Source organism: Notolabrus celidotus, chromosome 18, assembly GCF_009762535.1.
Source record: "Notolabrus celidotus isolate fNotCel1 chromosome 18, fNotCel1.pri, whole genome shotgun sequence".
Classification (NCBI taxonomy): Eukaryota; Metazoa; Chordata; class Actinopteri; order Labriformes; family Labridae; genus Notolabrus; species Notolabrus celidotus.
Genome location: NC_048289.1, coordinates 15,051,468 through 15,069,967, shown reverse-complemented (window position 1 = coordinate 15,069,967; position 18,500 = coordinate 15,051,468). Strand labels below are relative to the sequence as shown.

General features: G+C 39.2%; 1 protein-coding gene across 1 annotated transcript in view; it reads right to left on the bottom strand.

Annotated features, from left to right (window-relative positions):
* Positions 1 to 936: 936 nt before the first annotated feature.
* Positions 937 to 18,500, bottom strand: part of LOC117829812 (transient receptor potential cation channel subfamily M member 4-like) — a 20,966-nt gene continuing 3,402 nt past the window's right edge. The window contains exons 2-28 of the mRNA XM_034707497.1: positions 18,060 to 18,121; positions 17,765 to 17,942; positions 17,208 to 17,388; positions 13,715 to 13,884; positions 13,387 to 13,564; positions 12,842 to 12,906; positions 12,515 to 12,748; positions 11,321 to 11,423; positions 10,396 to 10,517; positions 9,945 to 10,235; positions 9,742 to 9,843; positions 9,528 to 9,656; positions 8,776 to 8,905; positions 8,507 to 8,652; positions 6,723 to 6,835; positions 6,508 to 6,624; positions 6,286 to 6,335; positions 5,969 to 6,207; positions 5,756 to 5,871; positions 4,850 to 4,982; positions 4,405 to 4,579; positions 4,151 to 4,316; positions 3,883 to 4,064; positions 3,619 to 3,751; positions 3,453 to 3,525; positions 1,565 to 1,658; positions 937 to 1,411 (exon numbers count right to left, since the gene is read on the bottom strand). Coding sequence (XP_034563388.1) covers positions 1,380 to 1,411; positions 1,565 to 1,658; positions 3,453 to 3,525; positions 3,619 to 3,751; positions 3,883 to 4,064; positions 4,151 to 4,316; positions 4,405 to 4,579; positions 4,850 to 4,982; positions 5,756 to 5,871; positions 5,969 to 6,207; positions 6,286 to 6,335; positions 6,508 to 6,624; positions 6,723 to 6,835; positions 8,507 to 8,652; positions 8,776 to 8,905; positions 9,528 to 9,656; positions 9,742 to 9,843; positions 9,945 to 10,235; positions 10,396 to 10,517; positions 11,321 to 11,423; positions 12,515 to 12,748; positions 12,842 to 12,906; positions 13,387 to 13,564; positions 13,715 to 13,884; positions 17,208 to 17,388; positions 17,765 to 17,942; positions 18,060 to 18,121 — 3,714 coding nt within the window. The 3' untranslated portion in view covers positions 937 to 1,379. The remainder of the gene's footprint in view (positions 1,412 to 1,564; positions 1,659 to 3,452; positions 3,526 to 3,618; positions 3,752 to 3,882; positions 4,065 to 4,150; positions 4,317 to 4,404; positions 4,580 to 4,849; positions 4,983 to 5,755; positions 5,872 to 5,968; positions 6,208 to 6,285; positions 6,336 to 6,507; positions 6,625 to 6,722; positions 6,836 to 8,506; positions 8,653 to 8,775; positions 8,906 to 9,527; positions 9,657 to 9,741; positions 9,844 to 9,944; positions 10,236 to 10,395; positions 10,518 to 11,320; positions 11,424 to 12,514; positions 12,749 to 12,841; positions 12,907 to 13,386; positions 13,565 to 13,714; positions 13,885 to 17,207; positions 17,389 to 17,764; positions 17,943 to 18,059; positions 18,122 to 18,500) is intronic.

The window sequence follows — 18,500 nt, the reverse complement described above, 5'->3', positions numbered from 1 at the left end:
AAGCCCTGAAATCAAACTCATACTTTCAACGACACATGAGGAGTGAGACACACATGCTCACTTACATGGGAACATATCTACACATGCAGCCATGAGGCAGCTACAGGCAGAAAGTGATGACACCGCCCGGCTCAGTTTGAGCCGCTGGTGCATTGACAGGTGGCTCAGTCGGCTATTTACAGTGAAGGCTCCTTCAATAGCCAGGCTCCACTATTTGACCTTCAATAGAGCTCTGGTACAGTGAAACTCAGCACCATGGTGCGCTTTTCACACTATCCGTATCCCCTTCTCTCCAGTGTGTCTTGCTCACTCACTTTGTCACAGGAATTCTCGTGTTAAATTCAGATCAGTTTAATTTTAATTTAATTTTACCATATCACTATTCAAAGATGTAGCTAAACAATTTAGCGTTTATAATAATTATGTTCTTGGTTTCTAGCTAAAAAAATGCATAAAATAACAAATACTGCAGAGTGCCTGAGATTTAGCTAGAAACAGCATACCACTAGCTTGGCTAGCATAAAGACTATTAGCATAGGGAAACTGCAAGCTTGTCTATATCCAGGGGAAACAAAATCCCCAACAGGTGTTTTTGACTAAACTGTACAATAATTAACATGCTATATTGTTGCTTTAGTCAGGCTAACTATCTCTGATAGTTTTCAAATATTTGTATTTAGCTGAGCTAACAGGACACTTGACCTAGCGTAACCTTTAGCAGAAAGATCTGATAGGTATTTGTCTTTTCATCGCATTTCTGACAAAAAAACAAGAAAATAATATTGACAGATTCAAATAAATGCTGAGTTATCTCTAATTAATTACATGTGGTACAAATAAATCAGATAAAACTGATTTCCACAAAGATTAGCTAAATGCTGTCTTGTAAAGAAATCTGTGTTGTTTTTTTATTGACATTTACAAAAGAAATTAATTCAATTCACTGTATATACAATTTATTGAGGAAAAAAGAATAATGTTACAGCACAAATAAAAGATTTATAGCACTTATTTGGCTAGAAGTAACAGTACAAAAGTATTAAAATGTGCAACGACAGATGTCTTTGTAATATGATCTGGTTTCACTGTAACAATAAAATATAAAACACAACAAATGATTGACAGCCATCATATTAAAACTACAGCAATAAAAACAATATAGCATGAAATATATCATGCCACATCATAAATCCATAAACTTGACTCTTTACATTATTTAATACTGTAAAAAGGACAGATTGTTTTCTTTCACTCTTTTTCAGTTCAAAGCTATTTCACCTTTTTGGTGACAGATTCTAGTGATGACTAGAAAACAATAAGACCAGTGGGTGGCTGTTTTTAACCAACCCTGGGTAAGCGAATGCATCACGAAGGCTGAATCAGGAAGAACTGGAAGAGGAGGGGAAAGCATCTGTGCATAGAAAAGAGACAGTTAGTGACATGCAAGGTATGAATGCATACAGAGACACTACAGATCAGCAAGTCAAGTCAAACAAGCTCAGTGAATACTCTAAGCATGTGACACTCCAACATGCAGAATGTGAAGATACATGTACTTAATTACCTCTCAACGTAGGTGGAGGCCGAGGAGGTTTAAACGTGCTGCCTTGTGCCAAAGTCTCAACGATCCAGCTGAGAGCATTGGAGCAATACTCCATCTGAGAGGGGATCAAAAAGAGTCAGAACCTTTTTTTTTTATCAATGTGTTGTGACTCAAAGACACAAGGAAGGGTCACTATCCCTACTTTACCAATACAGTGTTGTTAGTCTATGCAGTATGTTTACTTTTCCATTCATTGTACATCTCCACAGTCATACTGTGGGATTTTATGGTCTTAATTGAAAACATATTAAGTTAAGTTTGATCAAGGATTCAATCAAATTCTGAAAAAGCCTTAGAAAGGAAGACTGATATTTGCTATTTTAACATGTGGCTCACAAAAGCTATTTAGTTAGCCTAGTACAGGGGTTAGCAACCCGTGGCTCTGGAGCAGCATGCTGCTCTTTCATCCTTATGCTGGGGCTCCCTGTGGCTTTGGAAAATAAATGATGAGCAATCAATTTAAGTGTATTTTATTTTTGTTTGTTAGTTCTTTTGAAATTGTAATTCTAAATTTGGAGATTATTGTGAACTTGTAATATCAAAATAAAAAGCAGCTTTAATTTGTTTAAATGTTTGTCGCTCGAAATATGCATCATAATCTTCAAAATTACCGCCGGCTGGTGTCACACATCGGCACTTATATTTTGCAAATATGTATTTTATATTTTTCAGTGAAATAGTACGCTTAAAAAAAAAAAAAATACAAATTTAGATCGACACTCTGGTACACGCTCTGGTACACGCTCTGGTACACGCTCTGGTACACGCTCTGGTACACGCTCTGGTACACGCTCTGGTACACGCTCTGGTACACGCTCTGGTACACGCTCTGGTACACGAAGGCGCACAGCATTTTTGTTTTGCAGATGGATAATTTAAGTTCGGCTTTTTAAGACATAAACCTTCCCAGCGTGTTTTTTTCCCCTAGAGTTTAAAATGTTCAAAATGTTTTCTTTGCATACAGACATACATTTTCATTTTCTCTGTAGCACTTCATTGATTTCATAAGCAAAAACAATATATACACTGTTATCTTCATTTTGGCTCCTGGTGTTTTCTTTTATGTGGAAACCGAGTCCAAATGTCTCCTTGAGTGTTAAAGGTTGCCAACCCCTGGCCTAATATAAAAAAGTGACCATTTGTGAACACTTTGCTTTGCTCCTTCAAAATCTAACTAATGATGGAAGGTAAAGGACTTTAACATCAACTGTTGTCCACCTTGTTCCACACTTAAAATGCTGAGCTATACGGGAGCTCTCTATAACTATACAGAGAACAATAAAAGCCAGCCAGTTAGCTTAGATTGAACACTGGTACTATTTGTCACCAGTTAGCTTTGCTCCTTCATGGCAGCAAAATCTTTTTATGTAGGAGGTGTTAGAGTTAACTTTTACATTAGCTGTTGCTTCCATATCCCCACCATCTTCACGATAAGCTAACTAGTTGTGGGTTATATTAAAGCTTTTAACTTATGGTGAGGAGAGTGGTAGCAATCTTATTTTCATCATTTAGTGCAAGTTAAAAAAGTGTGTTTTTCTATACATACACAGCTGGTGCCTATTGCAGGCAAACAGAGGGTTTGCTTTTAGTCCTTTTGCCAATAAGGAGGATAGAATACACCCCTCAAATCTCTAACTGATATCAATATCAGAACACTGAGTCCTAGATGTCATGATATAAGTTACCATGTTATATGTGGAGGCGTGACATTTATTCAACCTCTCCATAGGATAGGACTACTCAGCATACATGCACTCTTAAAGCTATGACACGAATGTATAAAGAAAGACACTTAAAGCACAGAAGAACAGATTTATGAGTGCAGTAAGTACAATGCTTTAGTTTGTACCTCATTCTCTAGAGCCCTCAGTCTGTGGTCAAAGTCTCTGCTCTGTGTCAGATGTTTCAGGACACCATCCACTCTAAAAAAGAAAGAGACATTTAACTCAGCATGATCGATTTTAAGGAATAGGTCATTTCAGTAAGCCAGTGTCAGTGTGAAGAGGTATGCTCACTTTCCAGACATCCGTTTGAGCCTCTCTGAGTCACTGCTTTTCTGGACCTTGTTTTGCGCAGTCAGAAAATCCTCCTTCTGGATGGTTTCCCACGTCATTAGCCTGTTAGCAGCTTTCCCTGTTAACTGCAGAACTAGTGGAGAAGGCAAAGATCATTATAGATTAGCTTAAGTTTCCTGAACCAAGCAAGATGCAACGCCACATTTGTCTCATTGAGCTTAGCAGTACCCAATAACTTAAATAGACTTGTGTTCAAATACTGACCAAAGTGGTGGATCTTGATGGATGGCACCTTGCGGATGTTCCTCTTGATAAAGAGATTGATATGAGAGAGTATGATGAAAGGAGGAGCGAGGGAAGGCCGAGAGTGGTATTGAACAATCAGGTTGTAGCGCTGGAACTTCCAGTAGATGTCGCTGTTCCCCTGCACCTCAGCGAAAGTGTTGCTAATGAGCAAAGAAAAGAGTACAGTGAAGATCAGCCTGCAGCCAAAAAGAACCATTTGAAAGACACTGGTTTTCTTGTTATTTACCTGAACATGGCAATGAGCAGGTTAATGAGTAGAATATTGGTGACCAGCAGGTAAACAACGAGCAGAATCACCACCAGCCAGTTACTGTACATAGTTCTGCATGGTTCATCACCGTTCTGAATCAGTGTCACGTTGTCCGTGCATGGCATGTCCCACTGCTTCCCAACTGGGGAGAAAAAAAAATACGGGAAAAGTTAAATTATTTCCTAGCTTTCTATTTTATCTTCTGGGATTTCAATCGGACAAAATCTTACCATCCATCTCTTCTACAGGAATCTGTCCAAAGATGTGCAAATATGGCCGGTAGAAAACCCGCCTGAGGATGCGATCAAATCGAGGGTCATAGGAGTATAGCAAAGCCTGATTGGCTACTCCATATGCCATGAGCCACACCCCCAGGAAGAAAAGGAAGAAGAAGATATCCTTCATCTAAACAAGAGAAAAAAGTTGACTTACTGTCATTATAATTCTATTATCCTGCTGCGTAACATTAATGTCCACTTGAGAAAATGCTTAAAATAAAGAGTTGTTTTATTTCCTAGATGATGAACTGCCATGATCAAGATATGTCAAACACATCTATGTTTTGCATCACACCACATATTTAAAAGCTGGAAAAGGGGAAAATAAACATACATACAAGGACAAATTGTAATATAAAAAGATGAATGGCTCATCACTCAGGGCAATCCTTCTCACCATCTTGCCGACGATGATGATTTTTGGTCCCAGCTGTTTGTGAATGGCAAAGATGTGAATGAGACGGATGGTAAACACCATGTAGTCAACACACAGGACGTCTCTGCCGAATCCATACGACCACTTAAACATCCTGAAACACAGAATGAGGTGAGAGCAACACCTAGTGGTCAACTTGATAAGCTATTGAAGATTCTCAACTCATTGAGAGAATACAACTGGAGTGTGTACACAAGTGGCAAGACACAGGATGTAAACATGACAAAGGGAACTCTGAAAATATCTCTGTAAGAACGGTTTTATTGTGTCTTTGTGTTCAAACGCCTCGAGGTCATCCTATAGTTTGGTCATGAATTTCTGAATTCCTGTGGTCATAAAGTAGATGAGGTAGACATTAGGGTTGTAAAAAAGTGAGGATTGTCCCCGTAAAATAATTGAAAGTACTATAATTCATAAAAACCACATAATTGTCAATATTAAACAATAAATTAAAAAAAAACCTGTCAAGATCTTTCCATTTTTATAGACTGTGGCACCCCCCTGTGGGTGAAATTTGTTGTATGTAGTCCCATTTAGAGTAGTGGAAACCAGATTCAGTAATCCTTAATAGTCTACATTCAGATCAGGTTGATCCTATCAAGCTTTCTTTGAAAAGTAAGGACAAAAGTGAGCTCTTTTATGGGATCCTACTTCTGAAAAGTCTTTTACTGATAAAGCTGAATTGTAAATGCAATATGAAAGCTTTGATTTAAGGGGTCAAGAACCGAAGCTGGTGAAAATAGAGCCTCAACACAAAATCTTTGAAATAATAGGGATTCAAATACATTGTGTTATTTTGTAATTCAAAGAAAGAGTGTTTTTTGAGGGATTTTGTAGAGTTATATGCTGGAGAACTGTTGTCTATACCTGCAGATTAACCCAATGACGAACAGCGTGACAGCAATGAGGTCACACTTGTTCCACACGTCCTGAATGTACACTCTGATCCTCTGACGCCAAGTCTTCGTACCCAAAAAGAACGTCTAGGAGAAGATGGAATAACAGAATAAAAGCTTAAATCATATTTGCATTTTCTACAAAGTTAGTAATCTGTTATGGAAAATGCTCTTCCACACTCACCTCCCTGATCTCCTCACACACGATGGTGAACACCCAGAAGTACAGCACATACTCAGTATAGGACGGGCCTGCAGGCGGCGGAGGCTCGAAATCCACCAAAAGCACATATGCAAACAGCAGCAAGAAGAGGAAGTACATCAGGACGTTACCCAAAAATGAGGTTACGGGTGCGAACCAGAACTGGCGCCATCTTGACACGATGAACGGACGCTTCGGTCTTTTGTGAGAATGAGGTATGCCTGAAACAAAGATCATGTGGCATGGGTTAGTAGCTGGACAGAGGGGAAAAAGCGTCTGGAAGTTTGAAGAGGACTTACCTTTGATGGTTGCCGACCTGGGAGACTGGAACCCTTGAGCATCAGCTTCACTGGAACAACAGTGGCACATTTTTTATGTATCAAAACACTGGAAAGTGCATTCTGTGTATCTTTAATCCCCAGTCAATTTTATTTTTGAAACTAATAGACTAGTGCATCTAAGATATACGGATGAACCTCTCCTTTTGACAAACCAAAGCTGTTGTGATTTTTGACCCTTACATATGCTTAATATCTGAGAAAGAGAAGATTGTCGTGCCGTAGAGGCTGTCACTGTCCCTGCCCTGACCGTCCTCATTGGGCTTCCCCTGCTCCTCTTGTTGATGCTCTTCCTCTTCCCTGCAAAGTGGAGAAAGTTGAACAACATCAGTTTTGTGATCTGAATCCTTTAAAGGCTACAAAGGAGAAATAATTCTAATGATGATGTGGATTTTTACCTGAAGGAGATGAGGTTGGTGTAACAGAGAACGGGGACGAAAAAGGCAAGCAGGAGCTTCCACACTTCTGTGTTCCTCTTCATGTCGCCCCACCAGATCTGTGACAACAGAGACTGGAAGGAAAAAGAAAATCACTAACTGCATTTTAGTTGTTCATTATGATCTTCTGATTGTGTAAGATGCTTGATTGTGATTGGTCAAGACCCCTTGACAACAGTTTCACTAATATAAGTAACACCAGAGGCAAACTGATCACAGGTCATGTCAAATCAATCCCTGGAAAGAGTACTGGGACATTTTGATTCTGCTTGTTGACTCCATAGACCGTACTGTGAGCTGAAACCGTAACTTTCCATTCACATCCAAACAATGTGGCTAAAACACTATTTTCAGTTAGCATGCTAATGCGGCTGGCTAAACAACATGGATATTTACATCTTGGATGTCCAGCATTCATAGCAACAAGCGGAGCAGGTGAGAGCAACTTTACGTTTCCGGCCTCTATAAAGAAACTTAAATCATGAGCGGTGGTGATGATAGTGTTCAAAGTTGTGACATTTAACCCTTTTATTTCTAAAGGTGTGTGAACCACAGAGCTCAGAGGAGGGGAGCTGAATGAGAACAGTTTAATGTTAAATCAACCAAAACAGGCAGATAAGACTCCATCGGGATGAACTGCAAATTGCCGTGGAATTACTGACTAGTTTTTCAAAAACTGTATACATAAATCAATTTAAAATCAACAAAATTATATTTTAATCAAGTTTTTTGTGACACCGTTTTTGTACTTTAAGTTAGTAGCCGGGTAATAAGCTTTCAGGGTGAGACAAGACCCTGTAGTGAAAGGATTCTATTTCCCATAACTACCTGCTAACCATACACTACTTTTAAATGTTCCTCGTGTGTCTCACACAAGCACCAGCCATAGAGCTTTCTGTTTCTACGGCCCTAAGCTTTGGAACTCTCTGCCTCTGGACATCAAAACAGTGAGCTCTCTGGATGTTTACAAAACTTAACTTAAGACTTACCTTTTTAATCTAGCTTTTTATTTGGAGTAATTTATTTTTAGTCCTGGACTGCATTATTATTTTTATTATTATAATTATTATTTTAATCATTATTATTTTAATCATTGCTTTAACATTTATTTATCTTATTTAATTACTTATTTATCTATTTATTTCTTGTATTCATCTGATCTTGTTAACGCTAACTTATTTTAACTTTTCTTTCCACTATTACTTATTTTATTAATTTTACGGTATTGATTTTATTTTATTTTAGTTTGAAGTATTTTATTTATAATCATGCCCTTTATAATTTTAGCATTGCTGTTTGTTTTCTGTCTCTCTGTTATTCTGTGAAGCACTTTGGACTGCATGTTTTTATGTATCAAAGGTGCTATATAGATAAAGTTGAATTGAGTTGAGTTGAGTTGAGTATCCCTCACTGCACAGGATGGATACTGTAACAATATATTGTCCAACTCAACCCTAATGTATTCATGAAGAACATCTAATAAAAGGTGTAACGACCAAAGGAAAGGAAAAATGCAACTTTGAGCTCTGACTATGAAGCTAGCAGTGTAGGATGGATGAAGATGTAGGGGCAAAGAAGGAATTTATCATTTCTTGTCAAGAGATAAAAAAAGGAAGTCAACACCCTGGCACAAAAGCTTGACATGCTTACTTACAGCTCAAAATAGTTCAATTGAAGTCAGGGACTTTTTCCATTGCTTTCTTCCTTATATAAGTCTCACAAGTGTAATAAAAGTGGTGACACACCTGTACTCCGTCATGGCTAAAGAATAGCCGTGCGTCAGCACCCATGCCCATCTGGAGGCAGGTGGTGCCACCCCAAACAGGAGATTTCCTGATCAGCAGAGTGAAAGAGCGACTCTCGTTGCTGCGATAGCACGAGCTGAAGACGTCTGAGAGGAGCCAAAGACAACACCGACTACAAAGTTTAGGAAGTGAAATGTATTGTCTGATCATCATGTTTTCACTATTCAAAAATGTGTTTTTGTGAATGCATAGTGTGTCCGTGGTCTCACCGTGTGCCAGGTTCTCAAACCTCTGAGCAAGCTCCTTCATGGACAGTTTGGTCTCAGTCTCGACCTCCAGCTTGGACAGTTCCCTCAGTATCTTACAGCCGCTCAGAGCACTCAGCACTGACTCGCCTGCCTGAGAGGTATGCAAGAAGAGTCAGGGCATTCAAACTTTTTGGTGAGAGGTGAGACAGCGATTCACACTGAAGCTGAAGGAAAGAGACGGATAGATGTCATTTTTTCCTGCCTGACGATGCTTAAAATTAGTGCCTCGGCTGAAACTGAGTTCATATTTGACTCTACTGTCTGAGCCTTGTAAAACTGATGCCCTCATTGAAGCTGAAGCCTTGCATACTGTATGCATTGACCTATTTTAGAGGGATTTCTTCTGTAACATATTGCCAAATTGCTGACATTGTGCTTTCCCTAAGAAATGTTATACCTTTCAAGCACCATACTGTTGTTGTTTGCTATCCTGACATGATACATTTCCTGAAACTTGCTGCTCAGAATACTTCGCTGCCATTGGAAACCATTAAAAAATCCACAGGGTGGCACAGTATGACTTGCTGTGTTCACTACTCTTTTTAAGGGACATGAAAGAATTGAATTCCTTTAAAATTCTTGATATTTCAATTGCAAACACAATGTAGTATCGTAATATTACATTTTAGAGCGTCATTGCTAATACCAGATTCAAAATTTTAGTTCTTGCAAGTATTTCAATTCTACATTTATCTGTGACTCAGGAGTTTTACCATCTCCCAGAAGAAGGTGGCCATCTCGCTGCGGTTCTGCAGCACGGCCCAGATGAAGAGAGAAGCCCAGGGATAGAGGCAGCGATTCATTCTATAGGGACTGTTTTCACGCAGCAGCTTACTGGCCCTCTAAGATGGATACAAATAAGAAATAAGGCTGTTGAGAGAGTTACAGTAACAGGTGGTGTGTACATCTCAGTATTATGAATAGTACCCTGAGAGCTCTTCTCTTGGATGAGATCTGTTCTAAGCCAATAGCAGTGTAGTAAAATGGCTGGCAGACATCCCCCATTAACAGCTCCAGGACCCCTGAAACCTGAAGGGAGAAAAAGAGAGAAAAAAAGGAAGAATATCAACAAACATCCGCGTTGATTTCTTTTCTTCTGGATGAAAATTATCTGAGGTATAAAAACCAACCTCAAACAGGCTAATCTCAGTCCCAGGTCCGCTCTGTACGTTCTCTGCTGCCACTTTGGATGGAGACTCCGGCGGGTTTGATGAGCTTGCTGTAGTTCCCAGTCGCTCCACCAGGCGGCGCTGAAGCAGTTGATAAAGCACTGTGCCGTCAGCCACAGAGCGGTAGAGGCTCTCCAGCCTGCCGTACGTCAGGTAGTCCAGGATGTTGAGGCCGTTCTCGGTGAAGAGACGCACAAATTGAGGCTTGTCGTTGATCAGAGCGTCCGTCATAGAGTCCTCCAAATCTTCATACTGTTTGGTTTAAAAAATGTTTATCATTCAGCTTTAAATATGAGCTACATTCTGAGGAGTTCACATTATTCATACCAAAAGATCTAGATGTGCACTCCTCAGAACGCTTCATGTGTTTATTTCTGAATGTAACATCTAAAAGGATGTTTTCCATCCTCACCCTCCACTGGATGTCTCCGTTGAAGAGTTCGCTCTTAGCGATGTCAACCCTGTTCCATGTGACCGCTAGCTTCAGCTCTTCATTGTAAGGGCTGGCATCCACTGACGCACGATGCTTGCTTGCTGAAAACCACAAAAGCACAAACCAAAACCGTTAAAAAAAGGACACGCAGCTTTCTGGATGATTGAATTTGAATCAAATTGAATTAATTTTCGTTCACAGTTTCATTACTTAAAGCTCCCGTGAGGAACTTTGTGTTTTTGTCTATTTTTGTGTCCTCTTGGATCAAAGTGATACGTCTTATCTAGTCAGCATCTTTGCTAATTTTATCCTGTGCATGCTTGAGTCGTGTTTTAGGATGAATCATCTCATCCTGCTTATTATCCACAATGAATCTTCTTCCCTGAGGCTGAGGCTGAGGCTCATGAGCTCTGCCCTCTAAGCTGTCCTCTGAGGCTGAGGCTCATGAGCTCTGCCCTCTAAGCTGTCCTCTGCTGCTCGCTTTTACCTGAATGTATTCTTTAATTATGAATGTTTTATATTGCATCATCTTAGGTTTTTATTATTGGCTTTTAAGTTATTTTTCATCTATTTATTATCTAGTTAAATGCTAGATCTGGGAAACAGTTGTGGTTCTGTCGTGTTTTGAACATAGCGAATGACAATAAACGAATCCGAATCTCTGCAATGCCAAAAATATGACAGTTTTTTATTACATCTGGTCTGACACCAAACAACTTGAAGTGGTTACAGGCGTTGAAATTACAACATAGAAATGTTTAGTCCGGTTGCAGATGAAGCATCACCGTGTTTGGAGTTCTTACAGTTTCTGTTATTACGTTGTCCCCTGGGTATCCCACCTTTTTTTTCAGACCTCTATAAAATCTGTTATTAAAGGTGCTTTATGATTCTTTTTTTTAATTACCTCCCACCAAGGCTTTAAGCAGGACTGTATCAAACTCATTTGGACCCTCCTGCTCTCCGTGATAGATTGTGATGAAGTCTCTGTTTTGGTAGATGCTCAGAACCTGCATACACAGAACAAGGAGACAGAAGAATATAGGAATGCTTAAACTATAAGCACAATAATTGGTCATGCAAAGAAATTGTAACAATCCCAAGGATTTAAGCATTATATGTAAAGGGACGGCTGTGGCTCAGTGGGTTGAGTCGGTCGTCTATCAATCGGACTTATCAAACTTTCACTTAGAGTCAACTTCTTTGTATCTTTAGTTGGTAGCCAGGTAATAAGCAGGATCATGTATGGTAAGTTGGTTCCGAATCAGAATCCTGACAAGGTGAGACAAGACCCGAGATTCTATTTAGCATAACCACCGCCTAACTATACATCATCCCTTACGTGTTGATTTCTAAGAGAACAGACTAGAGTGCTGATGGATTTGAAGACAAAGGGTATTGTCATAATCATGATACGATCAATTCACAGCCTCGTCATGCTGAGTGAGCTGCAGCAGCATTAAAGACCAGCAAGTTAAAGAGATAACGGTTGTATGTAATCAGTCTCTAGTTCAACAGACCAGCCAATCACAGCACAGCTAACACTGATTGAACCCTGATTAGTAGAATGAATAAGAGAGTCAATAATCAGATAAATAAACGAACAATGAGCAGCCTTACTGTTGTGTTGAAGTCAATTCTGTTTAAAATGTAGAGCTCAGCAAAGAAACTCGCCAGGTTTCACATCACATTTTTTAGGAATGTTACAGATAGTCAGGAAATCTTGAGAGTCTGTTCCAAAGAAATCAAGGCATTTCTGAAATTGAAGTTTTCTGCTAAATGAGATGGTTTCCCTTTTTCAGCATCATGCTGAATGAAAACTGAAACCATCTAGTTTGCGGTTTCCAGAAATCTGGGTCAAACTACAACAGGAAGAAGTTTGAAAAAAAAGTCCTGAGGTTTCCAGAAACAAAAGAGCTAAATAAATTCATATCACACGCAGCAGTTAAAAACTGTTGGATGGCATGAACAAGAAGAATACTAGAAAGAGCGAATGAACACGTCTGAAAAGATCTTAATCGTTCCCAAAGATCAACCCTTAGCTTCTTCCGGTTCGCCTAACAACAACAACAACAAAGAAAAACATTTCATCCATACTGACTCGTTCAACTTGTTTGTCCGGCTCCGTTTCAGCAGGGAAGTGCTTCTTAACTCGTTCGGCCACTCTGTCCTTCAGATCCACGCTGGGTCCTGCTTCGCCCTCTCCCTCGCCTGACGACTGCACCACGGGGGCCGACGACAGATTTTCCAAGACGTCGCTCAAGAAGTCGGCCAGGCCTCCTGAGCCAGCCAGCACCAGCCAGGGCATAGAGGTCTTCAGAGACAGATCCACTCTCTGGCAGGAGTTAGGAAAAGAAAGAGAGAGAGACTTTTATATGTGCAAGGGCATAAAAACTTAATCATTTATTTAAGAAAATCTAATCTCTACCTCCAGCATGCTTATGTCTCCTGACACCAGCATACAGAGGACAGGGATGTCAATGCTGCCACTGCCTATTGGAACAAACAAACAAACAAACATTCTTATTTAATTTGACACTTCTTCTTTCAGACCGGCTCCTCTTTTTGATGATTCTTGCAAACTGTGCACAATCAGCTGCATAGTTTTATTGTAACTCAAGAGCTTACAGATGCTGGAAAAGCACTAGGCTGCATTTCAGACAAATCTCAGCTTGATTATACATGTTGAGGAGACAGGAATCACACACATGCAACGGCATGCAGAGGTTTTCCTCCGGTGGATACATCTTATCATTACATGCATTAATAAAAGATCACCTCAAGAAAGACAAAGAGCTTCAAAACAAGGCTGAACAAGTAAGAACATGCGCCTGTTTATAAAAGCATAAATCTGCGTTCAGTTTACACACAAAGATACATTCTTGTAATATTACCTCAGGGTCCACTTTCTTATTTGTACGTGTCATAAAAATCAAGTCTAGTGTTCTTTTATTCCATTGTTCCATCTCTCACCCCAGATGCCTGTGCGCTGGTGGGAAATGTAGTCCTCCAGTTTGGCCCTCAACCCCGTCTCTCCTCCTCTGCGCCCCACACTCCCATCGTCTACAAGCAGGAAGGCCTGGTAGTTGTTGTCGAGGCAACAGGAATCCCGGGTTGTGTTTTGGACGTAGTATTTAGCAGGAAAGCTTCCCTGTAAGAAGAAGAATTTAAAAATGTGATAAAGCAGGGTTTCTTTGAATAAATGTCAACACCTGCAGTGCCTTTTGTATATCCCTTTATGTTTTTTAATGGGTCAAGGCTGAATACATGTGTGATTACAGTAAGTGAATGCCTGTCCAACCTGAGCGTTGACCAGCTGCTGTCGGTTGTGCACCAGGCCCCAGGGAGCAATGCCCAGCGCCACCACCTTGTTGAGGGAGACGGATGAGGCTGCGGTGGCATGATCCCTCACCGCCTCTCCTACACACCTGCCAACACCTTCGCGCAGGCCGGCTGTCAGGATCCACGCTCCTGGGTAGAAAAGACAAGTACAGTTGTACCACAGATAAGAGAACTGTTGGGTTCACCTGACTCATGAGTGGAATTTAAGATTTGTTGTGTTCTTTTGAACGTTTTATCGCATTGCAGATTTTGTCCAACACATGTTTAAGTAGAGCCTATTTACAAAATATTGTATCCTGCTTAGATGTATCACTCACTGTAAGTCTTTGGAGCTAGAAATTTTAAAACGTCTGTTGCTGCAGTGTGCTGTTAACTCAATCTTACACAGACTACTATGGGGCGCCATTTGTAAAGTTGTGCTCACAAAAAAAACAGCAACATTTCTCCACATTTAGCTCCAAAATGTCATAAAAATGTAGTGAGATTTTTCAGAAGTCACTTTCTTATCATTTAGAGCAAAATTTGTGATCTTTTCACATTTATTTTTGTCTAGACAAATTTATTTAAGTTAAAATCACTGCTAAATCTAATTCTAAATGTTAAATGTTAAATATAAATGTTAAATCTTTAACTTTGGTTCTTACGCTTGGCTGCAGTGTGAATTTGCATATTAGCTAAATACTTAGGTTCGCAGAGCAACATTTAACTTTTAGATTTAACATTTAACGTTTTGATTTAGATTCAGCATTTAGATTTTACAGTTATTGTTAAATAAATTTGTCACAACAAAAATAAATGTGAAAAAGATCACAGATATTGCTCTGAATGTTATATAAAAGTGACATTGAAAAATTCACTCTACATTTTTTATGATGTTTTGGAGTTAAATGTGGAGAAATCTTGCTGTTTTTTCAGTTTGCACAACTTTACAAACGGCGCCCCATAGACTTCAGTGGTTCTAAGAGTAAAAATTATCCATGTCGAAATGTTCAATCTTACGGCTCGTTATCTTGTTTGATTTTGTAGCTCATAAAACTGTCTTTGATTTCAGTCTGTTTCATAATCAGTTTAAAAGAATCCTCACATGAGCTTTAAGACAAACATTGGCTGTTAAAAAGTAAAAATGATATCAGTTTTATTCATTTTATCTGGTGTTGATGCATTTTAGGGATAATCCTGAGACCAATGAAGGATTCATTGTTATTCAAAATTACTTAAGATTTGTTTTTAGCAGTTTTTTTAAAGATGTTTCTGGTGTTAAAAACATTTAAACCTGTGTTTATAAAAGGGTTTGAACAGGACGCATTAAAAGGGAACCAAAGGTAAAAAAACACAAAGTATTAACTGCCTCTTTCCTTGAAAAGGGGAACATGACTGTTGCATCATTGCAAAATTTTGCTATAGTGATGGACAGAAATACAGTTAGCAGAAGTAGAAAACACTAGTATAAAAAATGTGTGAACAACACAGGAATACACTTGGGTCCTGATATGTAACTAAACATAGCTTTTAAAAACAACAAATCTGTTCCAACACCGCCCTGTGTGCTTTCCTAAGAACCATGTGTGTACTGAGGCACAGCAGTAGCAACCTGTCAGCTGAATGTTTTCACATGCATCTCACTATCTTTTCTTTGATCCAAGTCCACTGCGAGAGCAGACAGGAACAACTGACCTCAGATGGCGGGAGATCAGTATCACCATATGCCACCTGTTCTTGGCACAGTAGTCGGGCGGAACTGTCCATTGTAATACTGAATTAGGGTCGGACCCCGCGGGGGCCATACAGAGTCATTACGATAATACATTTTGTAACATCTGTATTTTTCCGAAAAAAAACACAATGACTCAGTTTGTGTCTTCCAAGTAAGTAAGGGTTGATTCATAATTTAACACTTTCACTTGGTTTCTTAGGAAAGTCTATGAAATACGAGGAATAAGAAAACGAATTAAATCAAAAGAAGGCAAATATCATCTAAAAAGAAAAAAGCAGAACTGAATCTGATGGGATTTACACACAGACATGCCGTTTTAAGAAAAGGCAAGATATGCGTTTTTGACATTTGTATTTTGAAAAAATTGAGAAAAGTGAGCAAAGAAATACAAGGCAGCTACTGTAACTTTAGAAACATTTATGCATTCATGATTAAAGTTGTGGTTCCTGCAGGATTTATCAAGTGAAAAACAAAATTAAAAACCTATCATGGGGTTTGTAACACCATCATTTGATGCCTGTTTCTCAGTATTACCAGTTATGAAGTAAGAGGAAAATCAGATGGGACAAAACAGCCAAGAAATATAAATATTTACATATTTTTTTCCAGAAGTAAATACAATATATGGGCATCACCAATAATTAGTGGAGCACACTCCATATCTGATTTAGTTGTTGTCACTGTCAAATGTCTGAAGTGTACCACTGTGCTTTTTAATTACTTTAGGTCATTGTTGGACATGTGCAGTATTGTAACTGCTCTTCTTTCTTCTTTTTTCTTTTTCTTCTTTTGTTGTTTCGCCTAGTTTGTTTTGTTTTTTGTAGTCTTGTAAGTCCATATGGGCTGGGCACCTATATGGTGCACGACACGATGAATAATAAATAAACTAAACTAAAACTAAGTCATAGGTAGTCATATAAAGAAAAAAAACAGGATTGCTCCATTTCAATAATTCACTCCTTGAGACCATTAACTTTCTAGCCACTGTTGCCAGCAGTAGAGATGCTACATGCTGAACTGCAGGTCTGAAGGCACTGACTCATACAACTACAAAAGTATGACACAGCATCCTGCACCTACAATCCAGACAAAGCAATGCAACATTTACTTATCAACCAATTCACAAATGTGTCATATAATGTCGAGATGGCCTGCAACCAGACACACAGTCATGCAAATATTCTGAATACTGTATTACTCTATGACTACTACTGTGTACTTGTAGCTGTTATTAATACTTTGATTATATTTGATTAAAACAACATTTGTAGTCATTCTTGTTTTTGTATTTGGTCTGTCATGGGGATTTCTAAAACTATTATTATCTGTTTTTGTAAAATTCTTCGTTTAATATTTGATGTTATTCATTGTGTACATTTTGGGGCGATGTTTTCATGTGTGGACCAAGGGAAGACTAATTCTACCTAAGTATTGATGATGGTGATTCAAATAAACAGACTGATAAATACCTCATATTAACACTCTTAGCACACATCTCCCAGACATTGTAAAAATTTCAAAAGGTTTTGAGGCATTTTGCTGATTTTTTTTTTTTAAGTTTCTTGAGGACCAGCAGATATCAAAGCATCATGTTTAACATTATACGCTTAAATGGACAACTTGGTGCACAACTTTGAGCCAACTGATACCACAGTGATACTGTAAACACTGTGTTTGGATTTCACAATGCCGTTCACTGGCATGTAACCTCTGACCTTTTGCTTCATGACATGTTTACCTGTGCTTTGTGAGGCTTTCACCAGCCCCTGCCTGAGCACCTCCCGCACCCACGTCTTCACCTTTGTCCTGCCTTCTCCACCCACCACAGAAACCACCAAGTTTGGGGAAGGAAGACCCCAGTGAGCTGTCATCAGGGTGTACACCATCGATGGGGGCGTGTCCCATGACAGACGCAGGAACTGTTTTTGCAAAGAGAGACAAAATGGACATTTGATTGAATACAATCTTTTGAAGAAGTTGACAAACTATGACATAAAGCCAAAGACACATGGTACATTTTGTATCAAAACAAGAGTCAGATTATACTACGTGTCTCAGATCAGATATCTGACATAATTATCGGTGCATTTTGTTTGTTTACCCATGTGCAGCAGTATAACATAAAAGTAAGAACAAGCAAAATCACTGACTATGACAGCTTTTCAATTATCATTTAGCCCACCTTTAAAAGAATATGTCTTTTTTCCTTACCTATTTGATAATACATTTTCAGGCTATGGAATTCAAACATTTAATTTGAGAAAATGTGTCATGCCAACCACATAGAGCACCCACATAGCTGTGCCTCTTGCTGGCTCCTGCAAACTGCAACTCTCCAAAGGCATCAGTCGGGTATTCAGAGGAGTGCTGGGCGGTGTCCCAGTGGTTGACAATGGCTGAGCTGAAGAAGTCACCCAAAGCCACGGAGGCATGAGTGTCTCTCGCACCACCACACTGACACAGAGCACCATTGCTGAGAGAGGTGACAGGATAACACATGACATGTGAAAACAAGATCATATTGCATCCCCATAGCAGACAAAGAGACATTGCTATCACTGAGGAATGTGCCACACAGATCACACAGTACCTGAAAGAATCCTCTACAAAGGTGGTGCATAATCTCTTCTTGATGATTTTTGGGATCCAGCTCTGAAAATGTTTAAAAGGTCATTAAACAGAATATATAAGACAACAGATTCAGTTTTAAGAAGTTTAATTCCCTACCCTTTTACGCCTGGAAATCATTTGGCTGCACGGTGTAGTAAACCTGCTCCAGTAAGTGAAGTTGACATTGGCTCTAAGAAAAACCTGGTGATACTTTGGTGAGGTATTCTGTGCTTTCACACCTGACTGTGACTTCTGAGTAGGTGCTGCAATTTCACCTCCAGTTTATGGAAAGGAGCATGAGTGTGTGTTGACATGCTTGTATGTGTGCACGTATGCTCCCATTCAACACAGGTATTTTTAGTGTGTGTAGTACATTCTGTAGTATAAAAGCAACCAAAAGAACCCTGCTAGACTATTTTTA